Genomic DNA, 12968 nt, shown 5'->3' on the forward strand with positions numbered 1-12968 from the left:
GGGCTCCTGGGAGGGTTTTGGGGGGCCCTGAGGGGGTTTGGGGGGGGTTTGGGGGGTCCTGGGAGGGTCCTGAGGGGGATTTGGGGGGTCCTGGGAGGGTTTTGGGGGGGATTTGGGGGGTCCTGGGAGGGTTTTGGGGGGGATTTGGGGGGTCCTGGGAGGGTCCTGAGGGGGATTTGGGGGGTCCCAGTGCTGGGAGCTGGGCACCAGCGAGTGCGTGGGGAGGGGGCTGGGGGGGATTTGGGGGGTCCTGAGGGGGATTTGGGGGGTCCTGGGAGGGTCCTGAGGGGGATTTGGGGGGTCCTGAGGGGATTTGGGGGGAAATTTGGGGGGTCCTGGGAGGGTCCTGAGGGGGATTTGGGGGGTCCTGAGGGGGTTTGGGGGGGATTTGGGGGGTCCTGAGGGGGATTTGGGGGGTCCTGGGAGGGTTTTGGGGGGTCCTGAGGGGGTTTGGGGGGGTTTGGGGGTGATTTGGGGGGTCCTGAGGGGATTTGGGGGGACATTTGGGGGGTCCTGGGAGGGTTTTGGGGGGGATTTGGGGGGTCCTGAGGGGGTTTGGGGGGGATTTGGGGGGGTCCTGGGGGGGTTTGGGGGGTCCTGGGGGGTCCTGAGGGGGTTTGGGGGGTCCTGGGGGGGGTTTGGGGGGTCCTGAGGGGTCCTGAGGGGGATTTGGGGGGTCCTGGGCGGGTTTTGGGGGGTCCTGAGGGGGTTTTGGGGGGTTTGGGGGGGGTTTGGGGGGTCCTGGGGGGAAATTTGGGGGGTCCTGGGAGGGTTTGGGGGGGATTTGGGGGGTCCTGGGGGGGTTTAGGGGTCCCAGTGCTGGGAGCTGGGCACCAGCGAGTGCGTGGGGAGGGGGCTGGGGAGGATTTGGGGGGTCCTGAGGGGGATTTGGGGGGTCCTGGGGGGGATTTGGGGGCTCCTGAGGGGGATTTGGGGGGGTTTGGGGGGGATTTGGGGGGTCCTGAGGGGGATTTGGAGGGTCCTGAGGGGGTTTTGGGGGGTCCTGGGAGGGATTTGGGGGGGATTTGGGGGCTCCTGGGGGGATTTGGGGGCTCCTGGGAGGGTTTTGGGGGGTCCTGGGGGGGTTTTGGGGGGTTTGGGGGGTCCTGGGGGGAAATTTGGGGGGTCCTGAGGGGGTTTTGGGGGGGATTTGGGGGGGTCCTGGGGGGGTTTAGGGGTCCCAGTGCTGGGAGCTGGGCACCAGCGAGTGCGTGGGGAGGGGGCTGGGGAGGATTTGGGGGGTTCTGGGGGGGTCCTGAGGGGGATTTGGGGGGTCCTGAGGGGATTTGGGGGGAAATTTGGGGGGTCCTGGGAGGGTTTTGGGGGGTCCTGAGGGGGTTTGGGGGGGGTTTGGGGGGTCCTGAGGGGGATTTGGGGGTCCTGAGGGGATTTGGGGGGGATTTGGGGGGTCCTGGGGGGGTTTTGGGGGAATTTGGGGGGTTTGGGGGGGTTTGGGGGGGGCTTGGGGGTTCCTGGGGGTGATTTGGGGGGTCCTAGGGGGAAATTTGGGGGGTCCTGAGAGGGTTTTGGGGGATCCTGGGGGGATTTGGGGGGTCCTGAGGGGGATTTGGGGGCTCCTGGGGGGGATTTGGGGGCTCCTGGGAGGGTTTTGGGGGTCCTGAGGGGGTGTGGGGGGGGTTTGGGGGGTCCTGGGGGGAAATTTGGGGGGTCCTGGGGGGGTTTTGGGGGGGGATTTGGGGGGTCCTGCGGGGATTTGGGGGGGTCCTGGGGGGGTTTGGAGGGTCCTGAGGGGTCCTGAGGGGGATTTGAGGGCTCCTGAGGGGGTTTTGGGGGGAAATTTGGGGGGTCCTGGGAGGGTTTTGGGGGGGATTTGGGGGGTCCTGGGAGGAATTTGGGGGGTCCTGGGAGGGTCCTGAGGGGGTTTGGGGGGGATCTGGGGGGTCCTGGGAGGGGTCCTGAGGGAGATTTGGGGGTCCTGGGGGAGTTTGAGGGTCCTGGGAGGGTTTTGGGGGGTTTGGGGGGATTTGGGGGTCTTGGGTGTGAATTTTGGGGAAATTTGGGGGAGAATTTTGGGGTAACATTGGGGGACATCAGGGGAGGACTCCCAGGAGTCAATTTTGGGGAGATTTGGGGACATTTTGGGGACAATTTTGGGGAAATTTTTGAGGACAATTTTTGGGGATATTTGGGGACAATTTTGGGGACATTTGGGGACAATTTTGGCGACAATTTTTGGATATTTGGGGGCATTTTGGGGACATTTGGGGACATTTTGGGGACACTTTTGGGGATGTTTGAGGACAATTTTGGGGATGTTTGAGGACCATTTTGAGGGCTCCACCGCCCCTGTTTTGCTGCCGTTTTTTGGGGGTGACCCTCGGGGACATTTTGGGGATCCCGGGGGGGGTCCCAGAGCCCCCCCTGACCCCGCCGTGCCCCTCCCCCACCCCCCCAGGTACCTGTACCGGCTCTGCCCCTTCCAGCGCGTCACCCAGAGACCCCGCGGCGGCGGCGCCGAGACCAGCCTGGGGTGAGGGACCCCAAAAACGCCCCCGGGGACCCCAAAAACGGCTCCGGGACCCCCAAAAACCCCCCCGGGGACCCCAAAAACGGCTCCGGGACCCCCAGAAACGGCTCCGGGACCCCCGAAAACCCCCCCGGGGACCCCAAGAACGGTTCCGGGACCCCCAAAAATGGCTCCAGGGACCCCAAAAACGCCCCCGGGGACCCCAAAAACGGCTCCAGGGACCCAAAAAACCCCCCCAGGGACCCCAAAAACGGCTCTGGGACCCCCAAAAACCCCCCCAGAGACCCCCAAAACCCCCCCGGGGACCCCAAAAACGGCTCCGGGATCCCCAAAAACCCCCGGGGACCCCAAAACCCCCCTGGGACCCCAAAACGGCTCTGGGACCCCAAAAACCCCCCGGGGACCCCAAAAACGGCTCTGGGACCCCAAAAAACCCCCAGAGACCCCAAAAACGGCTCCAGGACCCCCAAAAACGGCTTTGGGACCCCCACAAACCCCCCGGGGACCCCAAAAACCCCCCCTGGGACCCAAAAACGGCTCCGGGACCCCAAAAACCCCCCCGGGGACCCCAAAAACGGCTCTGGGACCCCCAAAAACCCCCCCGGGGACCCCAAAACCCCCCCGGGGACCCCAAAAACGGCTCCGGGACCCCCAAAGAAACCCCTGGGACCCCCAAAAACCCCCCTGGGACCCCAAAATTCCCCCTGGGTACCCCCAAAACCTTCCCCAAACCCCCCCAGGGACCCCCAAAAAATCCCGTGGGACCCCCAAATCCCCTCCCAAGCCCCCCAGGGACCCCAAATCTCCCCCAGGGACCCCCAAAGCCTCTCCAGGGACCCCCAAAACCCCTCTGGGGACCCCCAAATCTCCCCCAAATTCCCCCTGGGACCCCCCAAATCCCCTCCCCAACCCCCCCAGGGACCCCCAAATTCCCCCTGGGTACCCCCAAAACCCTTCCCCAAACCCCCCTGGGACCCCCAAAAAATCCCTTGGGACCCCAAAAGCCCCCCCAGGGACCCCCAAAAAATCCCGTGGGACCCCCAAATCCCCTCCCAAGCCCCCAGGGACCCCCAAAACCTCCCCCAAACCCCCCTGGGACCCCCAAAAAATCCCCTGGGACCCCCAAATCCCCTCCCAAGCCCCCCAGGGACCCCCAAAACTCCCCCAGGGACCCCCAAAGCCCCCCCAGGGGACACTCAGGGACCCCCCCCGTGTCCCCTCCCCCGCAGGCTCTGGGGGTCCTGGGCGGGACCCGAAGGTGACAAATTCGGGGCGCAGAAATACGAGGGGGGCACCGGCTGCTGGCAGGGCCCCAGCAGGGCCAGCACGGTGAGTGAGCCCAAATCACCCCAAAAATGGCCCCAAATCACCCCAAAAATGACCCCAAACCACCCCAAAAATGGCCCCAAAAATGACCCCAAAAATGGCCCCAAACCACCCCAAAAATGGCCCCAAAAATGACCCCAAACGGCCCCAAATCACCCCAAAAATGGCCCCAAAAATGACCCCAAAAATGGCCCCAAACCACCCCAAAAATGGCCCCAAAAGTGACCCCAAAAATGGCCCCAAAAGTGACCCCAAAAATGGCCCCAAACCACCCCAAAAATGACCCCAAACCACCCCAAAAATGACCCCAAACCACCCCAAAAATGGCCCCAAACCACCCCAAAAATGGCCCCAAAAATGACCCCAAAAATGGCCCCAACCACCCCAAAATGGCCCCAAAAGTGACCCAAACGGCCCCAAATCACCCCAAAAATGGCACCTGAAACCCCAAATGGCCCCAAAAGTGACCCCAAGTGGCCCCAAATCACCCCAAAAGCGGCACCTGAGGCCCCAAAAGTGACCCCAAATGGCCCCAAATTACCCCAAAAATGGCACCAAAAATGACCCCAAATGGCCCCAAAAATGACCCCAAATGGCCCCAAATCACCCCAAAAATGACCCCAAATGGCCCCAAAAGTGACCCTAAATGGCCTTGAATCACCCCAAAAGTGACCCCAAAAGGCCCCAAATCACCCCAAAAGTGGCACCTGAGCCCTCCCAAACCCAGCAGGGCCCCAGCAGGGCCAGCACAGTGAGTGACCCCAAATCGCTCCAAAAGTGACCCCAAATCACCGCAAATCACCCCAAAAACGACCCCAAATCGCCCCAAAAACGGCCCCGAAAGTGACCCCAAATGGCCTCAAAAATGACCCCAAAAGTGACCCCAAATGGCCCCAAATCACCCCAAAAGCGGCACCTGAGGCCCCAAAAGTGACCCCAAATGGCCCCAAATCACCCCAAAAGTGGCACCTGAGACCCCAAATGGCCCCAAAAGTGACCCCAAATGGCCCCAAATCACCCCAAAAGTGGCACCTGAGCCCCCCCAAACCCAGCAGGGCTCCAGCAGGGCCAGCACGGTGAGTGACCCCAAATCACCTCAAATCACCCCAAAAATGACCCCAAATCGCCCCAAAAGTGACCCCAAAAATGGCCCCAAAAGTGACCCCAAAAATGGCACCTGAGACCCCAAATGGCCCCAAAAGTGACCCCAAATGGCCCCAAATCACCCCAAAAGTGACCCCAAATGGCCCCAAATCACCCCAAAAGCGGCACCTGAGGCCCCAAAAGTGACCCCAAATGGCCCCAAATCACCCCAAAAATGGCCTCAAAAGTGACCCCAAACGGCCCCAAATCACCCCAAAAGCGGCACCTGAGGCCCCAAAAGTGACCCCAAAAGTGACCCCAAAAGTGACCCCAAATGGCCTCAAAAATGACCCCAAATGGCCTCAAAAATGACCCCAAAAGTGACCCCAAATGGCCCCAAATCACCCCAAAAGCGGCACCTGAGGCCCCAAAAGTGACCCCAAACGGCCCCGAAAGTGACCCCAAATGGCCTCAAAAATGACCCCAAAAGTGACCCCAAATCGCCCCAAATCACCCCAAAAATGACCCCAAATGGCCCCAAAAATGACCCCAAATGGCCCCAAATCACCCCAAAAGCGGCACCTGAGGCCCCAAAAGTGACCCCAAATGGTCCCAAATCACCCCAAAAATGACCCCAAATCACCCCAAAAGTGACCCCAAAAGTGACCCCAAAAGTGATCCCAAACGGCCCCAAAAGTGACCCCAAAAATGGCACCTGAGACCCCAAATGACCCCAAAAGTGACCCCAAATGGCCCCAAATCACCCCAAAATTGACCCCAAATGGCCCCAAAAATGGCCCCAAACCACCCCAAAAATGGCACCTGAGACCCCAAATGGCCCCAAAAGTGGCACCTGAACCCCCCAGTGGCACCTGAGACCCCCCTGAGCTCCCCAGGTGTGCCCAGGTGTGCCCAGGTGTGCCCAGCTGTGGCTCAGGTGTGCCCAGGTGTGTTCCAGCTGTGCCCAGGTGTGCCCAGCTGTGCCCAGCTGTGGCTCAGGTGTGCCCAGCTGTGCCCAGGTGTGTTCCAGCTGTGCCCAGGTGTGTTCCAGCTGTGCCCAGCTGTGCCCCGGCTGTTTCCCCCCCCCCAGGTGCGCCTCAGGTGTGGCCGGGACACGGCGCTGACGGCGGCCACGGAGCCGAGCCGCTGCGAGTACCTGCTGGAGCTGGAGACGCCCGCGGCCTGCAGGGAGCCGCCCGGCCCGCACGAGGAGCACGAGGAGCACGACGAGCTCTGAACCCCAAAAACGGCCTGAATCGCCCCAAAAAACGGCTCCAAAATGACCCAAAAAACGGCTCCAAAATCCCATCAAAAATGGCCCCAAAAATGGCCCCAAATTGCCCCAAAATCCCTGCAGGGAGCCGCCCGCCCCGCACGAGGAGCACGAGGAGCACGACGAGCTCTGAACCCCAAAAACGGCCTGAATCGCCCCAAAAAACGGCTCCAAAATGACCCAAAAAACGGCTCCAAAATCCCATCAAAAATGGCCCCAAAAATGGCCCCAAATTGCCCCAAAATCCCTGCAGGGAGCCGCCCGGCCCCGCACGAGGAGCACGAGGAGCACGACGAGCTCTGAACCCCAAAAACGGCCTGAATCGCCCCAAAAAACGGCTCCAAAATGACCCAAAAAATGGCCCTGAAAATCCCATCAAAAATGGCCCCAAATTGCCCCAAAATCCCTGCAGGGAGCCGCCCGCCCCGCACGAGGAGCACGAGGAGCACGACGAGCTCTGAACCCCAAAAACCGCCCAAAAGAACCCAAAAACGCCCCAAAAAACGGCTCCAAAATGACCCAAAAAATGGCTCCAAAAATCCCATCAAAAATGGCCCCAAATTGCCCCAAAATCCCTGCAGGGAGCCGCCCGGCCCGCACGAGGAGCACGAGGAGCACGACGAGCTCTGAACCCCAAAAACGGCCTGAATCGCCCCAAAAAACGGCTCCAAAATGACCCAAAAAACGGCTCCAAAATACCCCCAAAACGGCCCCAAAATAACCCAAAAAACGGCTCCAAAATATCCCAAAAATGACCCGAAACACCCCAAGAAATGGCCCCAAAATAACCCAAAAAACAGCCCCAAAATCCCATCAGAAATGGACCAAAAATGGCCCCAAAATATCCCAAAAATGGCCCCAAAATACCCCACAAACGGCCCAAAAATCCCATCAGAAACGGCCAAAAATCCCACCAGGAACAGCCCAAAACCGGCTCCAAAAGAACCCAAGAAATGGCCCCAAAAACACCCCAAAAGCAGCTCCAAAATCTCATCCAAAACAGCCCCAAAATACCCCAAAAACACCGCCAAAAATGGCTCCAAAACACCCCAAAAAACGGCTCCAAAATACCCTAAAAATGGCTCCAAAATAACCCAAAAAACGGCTCCAAAATAACCCAAAAAATGGCCCCAAAATACTCCAAAAAACGGCTCCAAAATATCCCAAAAATGGCCCCAAAATACTCCAAAAAACGGCTCCAAAATATCCCAAAAATGGCCCCAAAATACTCCAAAAAACGGCTCCAAAATATCCCAAAAATGGCCCCAAAATAACCCAAAAAACAGCCCCAAAATCCCATCAGAAATGGACCAAAAATGGCCCCAAAATACCCCAAAAAACGGCTCCAAAATATCAAAAAAATGGCCTCAAAATACCCCAAGAAATGGCCCCAAAATTACCCAAAAAACGGCCCAAAAATCCCATCAGAAATGACCAAAAATGGCCCCAAAATACCCCAAAAACGGCCCAAAAATCCCATCAGAAACGGACCAAAAATTGCCCCAAAAAACGGCTCCAAAATACCCCAAAAACGGCCCAAAATGCCCTCAGAAACGGCCCAAAACCGGCCCAAAATATCCCAAAAAACGGCTCCAAAATATCCCAAGAAATGGCCCCAAAATATCCCAAAAATGGCCCAAAATACCCCAAAAACCGGCTCCAAAATACCCCAAAAACGGCCAAAAAATCCCATCAGAAATGGACCCAAAATGGCCCCAAAATACCCAAAAAACGGCTCCAAAAATATCCTCAAAATGGCCCAAAATACCCCGAAAAACGGCCCCAAAAATGGCCCAAAATACCCCAAAAAAGGGCTCCAAAAATATCCCAAAAATGGCCCCAAATACCCCAAAAAACGGCCCCAAAATATCCCAAAAAAGGGCTCCAAAAATATCCCAAAAATGGCCCCAAATACCCCAAAAAACGGCCCCAAAATATCCCAAAAAAGGGCCCAAAAGTGGCCCAAAAATCCCATCAGAAATGGACCCAAAAAGGCCCAAAAATACCCCAAAAAACTGCCCCCAAAATATCTCAAAAATGGCCCCAAAAATGACTCAAAATGGCCCCAAAATACCCCAAAAAACGGCCCCAAAAATATCCCAAAAATGGCCCAAAATACCCCAAAAAACGACCCCAAAATGCCCCAAAAACGGCCCCAAAAAGATCCCAAAAATGACTCAAAACCAGCCCCAAAATCCCCCAAAAACACCCCAAAAAACGGCCCCAAAACACCCCAAAAAACGGCCCCAAAAATGGCCCAAAATACCCCAAAAAACAGCCCCAAAATGCCCCAAAAACGGCCCCAAAAAAGCCCAAAAATACCCCAAAAATGTCCCAAAAAAATCCCCCCAAAATTCCCAAACCCCCCAAAATTCCCCCAAAATGCCCTCGGTGCCTCCGTTTCCCTCTCCCAGGACCCCAAAATTTGGGGAATTTTGGGGCGTTTTCTCTGGATTTTGGGGCTTTCCCTGCCTCAGTTTCCCTTTCCCAGGACCCCAAAATTTGGGAATTAAATTTGGGAATTTTGGGGCGTTTTCCCTGCATTTTGGGGCTTTCCCTGCCTCAGTTTCCTTTTCCCTGGGACTCCAAAATTTGGGGAATTAAATTTGGCAATTTTGGGGTTTTTTTCCTGGTTTCCCTCCCTCAGTTTCCCTCTCCCAGGACCCCAAAATTCGGGGAATTTTGGGGCGTTTTCCCTGGATTTTGGGGCTTTCCCTGCCTCAGTTTCCTTTTTCTTGGGACTCCAAAATTTGGGAATTAAATCTGGGAATTTTGGGGCGTTTTCCCTGGATTTTGGGGCTTTCCCTGCCTCAGTTTCCTTTTCCTTGGGACTCCAAAATTTGGGGAATTTGGCAATTTTGGGGGTTTTTCCCCGGTTTCCCTGCCTCAGTTTCCCTCTCCCAGGACCCCAAATTTGGGAATTAAATCCAGGAATTTTGGGGCTTTTTCCCTGCATTTTGGGGCTTTCCCTGCCTCAGTTTCCTTTTCCTTGGGACTCCAAAATTTGGGGAATTAAATTTGGCAATTTTGGGGTTTTTTTCCCGGTTTCCCTGCCTCAGTTTCCCTCTCCCAGGACCCCAAAATTTGGGGAATTTTGGGGCGTTTTCCCGGGATTTTGGGGCTTTCCCTGCCTTCGTTTCCTTTTCCTTGGGACCCCAAAATTTGGGTGTTAAATTTGGGAATTTTGGGTTTTTTTCCTGGGATTTTGGGGCTTTCCCTGCCTCAGTTTCCCTTTCCCAGGACCCCAAAATTTGGGAATTAAATTTGGGAATTTTGGGGCGTTTTCCCTGGATTTTGGGGCTTTCCCTGCCTCAGTTTCCCTTTCCCAGGACCCCAAATTTGGGAATTAAATCCAGGAATTTTGGGGCTTTTTCCCTGGATTTTGGGGCTTTCCCTGCCTCAGTTTCCCTTTCCCAGGACCCCAAAATTTGGGAATTAAATCCAGGAATTTTGGGGCTTTTCCCCTGCATTTTGGGGCTTTCCCTGCCTCAGTTTCCTTTTCCTTGGGACCCCAAAATTTGGGGAATTAAATTTGGGAATTTTGGGGTTTTTTTCCCGGTTTCCCTGCCTTGGGACCTCAAATTTGGGAATTAAATCCGGGAATTTTGGGGCGTTTTCCCTGGATTTTGGGCTTTCCCTGCCTCAGTTTCCTTTTCCCTGGGACTCCAAAATTTGGGGAATTAAATTTGGCAATTTTGGGGTTTTTTCCCCGGTTTCCCTGCCTCAGTTTCCCTCTCCCAGGACCCCAAAATTCGGGGAATTTTGGGGCGTTTTCCCTGGATTTTGGGGCTTTCCCTGCCTCAGTTTCCTTTTCCCTGGGACCCCAAAATTTGGGTGTTAAATTTGGGAATTTTGGGGTTTTTTCCTGGGATTTTGGGGCTTTCCCTGCCTCAGTTTCCTTTTCCTTGGGACTCCAAAATTTGGGGAATTAAATTTGGCAATTTTGGGGTTTTTTTCCCGGTTTCCCTGCCTCAGTTTCCCTTTCCTTGGGACTCCAAATTCGGGAATTTGGGTTTTTTTTCCCTGCATTTTTGGGCTTTCCCTGCCTCAGTTTCCCTTTCCCTGGGACCCCAAATTTGGGAATTAAATCCGGGAATTTTGGGGATTTTTCCCTGGATTCCAGCGGCCTTTCCCTGCCTCAGTTTCCCTCTCCCAGGACCCCAAATTTGGGAATTAAATCCAGGAATTTTGGGGCTTTTTCCCTGGATCTTGGGGCTTTCCCTGCCTCAGTTTCCTTTTCCTTGGGACCCCAAAATTTGGGAATTAAATTTGGGAATTTTTGGGGTTTTTTTCCCGGTTTCCCTGCCTTGGGACCTCAAATTTGGGAATTAAATCTGGGAATTTTGGGGATTTTTCCCTGGATTCCAGCGGCCTTTCCCTGCCTCAGTTTCCCTCTCCCAGGACCCCAAATTTGGGAATTAAATCCAGGAATTTTGGGGCTTTTTCCCTGGATTTTGGGCCTTTCCCTGCCTCAGTTTCCCTCTCCCCCAAGGCCCATCCCCAACCTCCCAAATCCCGGGAATTTCAAACCTCAAACCCCCTCCCCTCCAAAAAAACCGGAATAACCCCCCCCCTCAAAAATCCAAATTCCGAAGAATAAAAACGAATAAAAACACGATTAAAAATCAAAAATAAACCTCTTTTTATTGCCAAAAAAAAAAGCGCCCGGAATTGCGGGCTCAGAGCTCGTCGCGCAGGGGTTGGGAATTGCGGGATTCCCGCGGGAATTCCCGGTCCCCATCCCAAATTTCGGGGGGCTCCGGGGGGGTTTCGGTGTCGCTGACGTAGCCGGGGTCGCCCGTGTAGTGCGTGGGGAAGAGCAGCAGCGGATCCGCGGAAAAAGCCTCGAGATCCCGCCGGGAAAAGTGCTGGGAATATTCGGGGCTGCGGGGAAATGGGGAGAAAGGGGTGAAAATTGGGGAGAAATGGGAAAAAAGGGGGGAAAAATGGGAAAAAATGGGGGGAAAATGGGGAAAAATGGGGGGGAAATGGGGGGGAAATGGGGAAAAGGGAAAAATGGGAAAAAAATGGGAGAAAACAAAAATGGGGAAAAAATGGGAGAAAATTGGGGAGAAATGGGAAAAAAGGGGGGAAAAATGGGAAAAAACGGGGAGAAAATGGGAAAAAACGGAAGAAAACAAGGAAAAATGGGAAAAATGGGGGAAAATGGGAGAAAACGGGGAGAAAATGGGGGGGAAATGGGTGAGAGATCCAGGAAAAGTCTGGGAAAAGGGCTGGGAGTGCTCGGGGCTGTGGGGAAATGGGGAGAAATGGGGGGAAATTGGGGAGAAATGGGAAAAAACGGGGGAAAAATGGGAAAAAATGGGGGAAAAATGGGAAAAAACGGGGAGAAAATGGGAAAAAACAGGGAGAAAATGGGAAAAAACGGGGGGAAAATGGGAGACAAATGGGGAAAAATGGGGGGGAAATGGGAAAAGGGAAAAATGGGAAAAAACGGGGGAAAAATGGGAGAAAACAAAAATGGGGAGAAACGGGTGAAAATTGGGGAGAAATGGGAAAAAAGGGGGGAAAAATGGGAAAAAACGGGGAGAAAATGGGAAAAAACGGGGGGAAAATGGGAGACAAATGGGGAAAAATGGGGGGGAAATGGGGAAAAGGGAAAAATGGGAAAAAACGGGGGAAAAATGGGAGAAAACGGAAATGGGGAGAAACGGGTGAAAATTGGGGAGAAATGGGAAAAAACGGGGGAAAAATGGGAAAAAACGGGGAAAAAACGGGGAGAAAATGGGAAAAAAGGGGGGGAAAAAGGGAGAAAACGGGGAGAAAATGGGAGAAAACAAAAATGGGGAGAAATGGGTGAAAATTGGGGAAAATGGGAAAAAATGGGGGAAAAACAGGGAGAAAATGGGAAAAAACGGGGGAAAAATGGGAAAAAATGGGGGAAAAATGGGAGAAAATGGGGGGGAAATGGGTGAGAGATCCAGGAAAAGTCTGGGAAAAGGGCCGGGAGTGCTCGGGGCTGTGGGGAAATGGGGAGAAATGGGGGGAAATTGGGGAAAAATGGGAAAAAACGGGGGAAAAATGGGAAAAAACGGGGTAAAATGGGAAAAAACGGGGAGAAAATGGGGGGGAAAAGGGGAAAAAATGGGAGACGAATGGGGAAAAATGGGGGGGAAATGGGGGGGAAATGGGGAAAAGGGAAAAATGGGAAAAAATGGGGAAAAATGGGAGAAAACAAAAATGGGGAGAAATGGGTGAAAATTGGGGAAAATGGGAAAAAACGGGGTAAAAATGGGAAAAAACGGGGAAAAAACGGGGAGAAAATGGGAAAAACGGGGAAAAAGGGAGAAAACGGGGAGAAAATGGGAGAAAACAAAAATGGGGAGAAATGGGTGAAAATTGGGGAAAATGGGAAAAAATGGGGGAAAAACGGGGAGAAAATGGGAAAAAACGGGGGAAAAATGGGAAAAAATGGGGGAAAAATGGGAGAAAATGGGGAGAAAATGGGGGGGAAATGGGTGAGAGATCCAGGAAAAGTCTGGGAAAAGGGCTGGGAGTGCTCGGGGCTGTGGGGAAATGGGGAGAAACGGGAAAAAACAGGGCAAAAATGGGAAAAAACAGGGGAAAAATGGGGAGAAAATGGGAAAAAACGGGGGGGAAAAGGGAGAAAACGGGGAGAAAATGGGAGAAAACAAAAATGGGGAGAAACGGGTGAAAATCAGGGAGAAATGGGAAAAAAGGGGGGAAAAATGGGGAGAAAATGGGAAGAAAAGGGGAAAAAACAGGAGACAAATGGGGAAAAATGGGGGGGAAATGTTGGGGAAATGGGGAAAAGGG

General features: G+C 54.4%; 2 protein-coding genes across 2 annotated transcripts in view; one reads left to right on the forward strand and one right to left on the reverse strand.

Moving 5' to 3' along the window:
• LOC309583585 (N-acetylglucosamine-1-phosphotransferase subunit gamma-like) overlaps window positions 1-8798 on the forward strand; it is an 18488-nt gene extending 9690 nt beyond the window's left edge. The window contains exons 5-9 of the mRNA XM_082299328.1: window positions 191-213; window positions 1176-1207; window positions 2417-2491; window positions 3718-3817; window positions 5988-8798. Of these exons, the coding sequence (XP_082155454.1) occupies window positions 191-213; window positions 1176-1207; window positions 2417-2491; window positions 3718-3817; window positions 5988-6134 (377 nt within the window). The 3' untranslated portion in view covers window positions 6135-8798. The remainder of the gene's footprint in view (window positions 1-190; window positions 214-1175; window positions 1208-2416; window positions 2492-3717; window positions 3818-5987) is intronic.
• A 1990-nt stretch (window positions 8799-10788) lies between these two features.
• LOC309583637 (procollagen galactosyltransferase 1-like) overlaps window positions 10789-12968 on the reverse strand; it is a gene marked incomplete at its 5' end in the record, with an annotated part of 28697 nt that continues 26517 nt past the window's right edge. Inside the window, one exon of the mRNA XM_082299413.1 lies at window positions 10789-11054. Coding sequence (XP_082155539.1) covers window positions 10850-11054 — 205 coding nt within the window. The 3' untranslated portion in view covers window positions 10789-10849. The remainder of the gene's footprint in view (window positions 11055-12968) is intronic.

This window comes from Coloeus monedula, assembly GCF_965178545.1.
Source record: "Coloeus monedula genome assembly, chromosome: 31".
Lineage (NCBI taxonomy): Eukaryota > Metazoa > Chordata > Aves > Passeriformes > Corvidae > Coloeus > Coloeus monedula.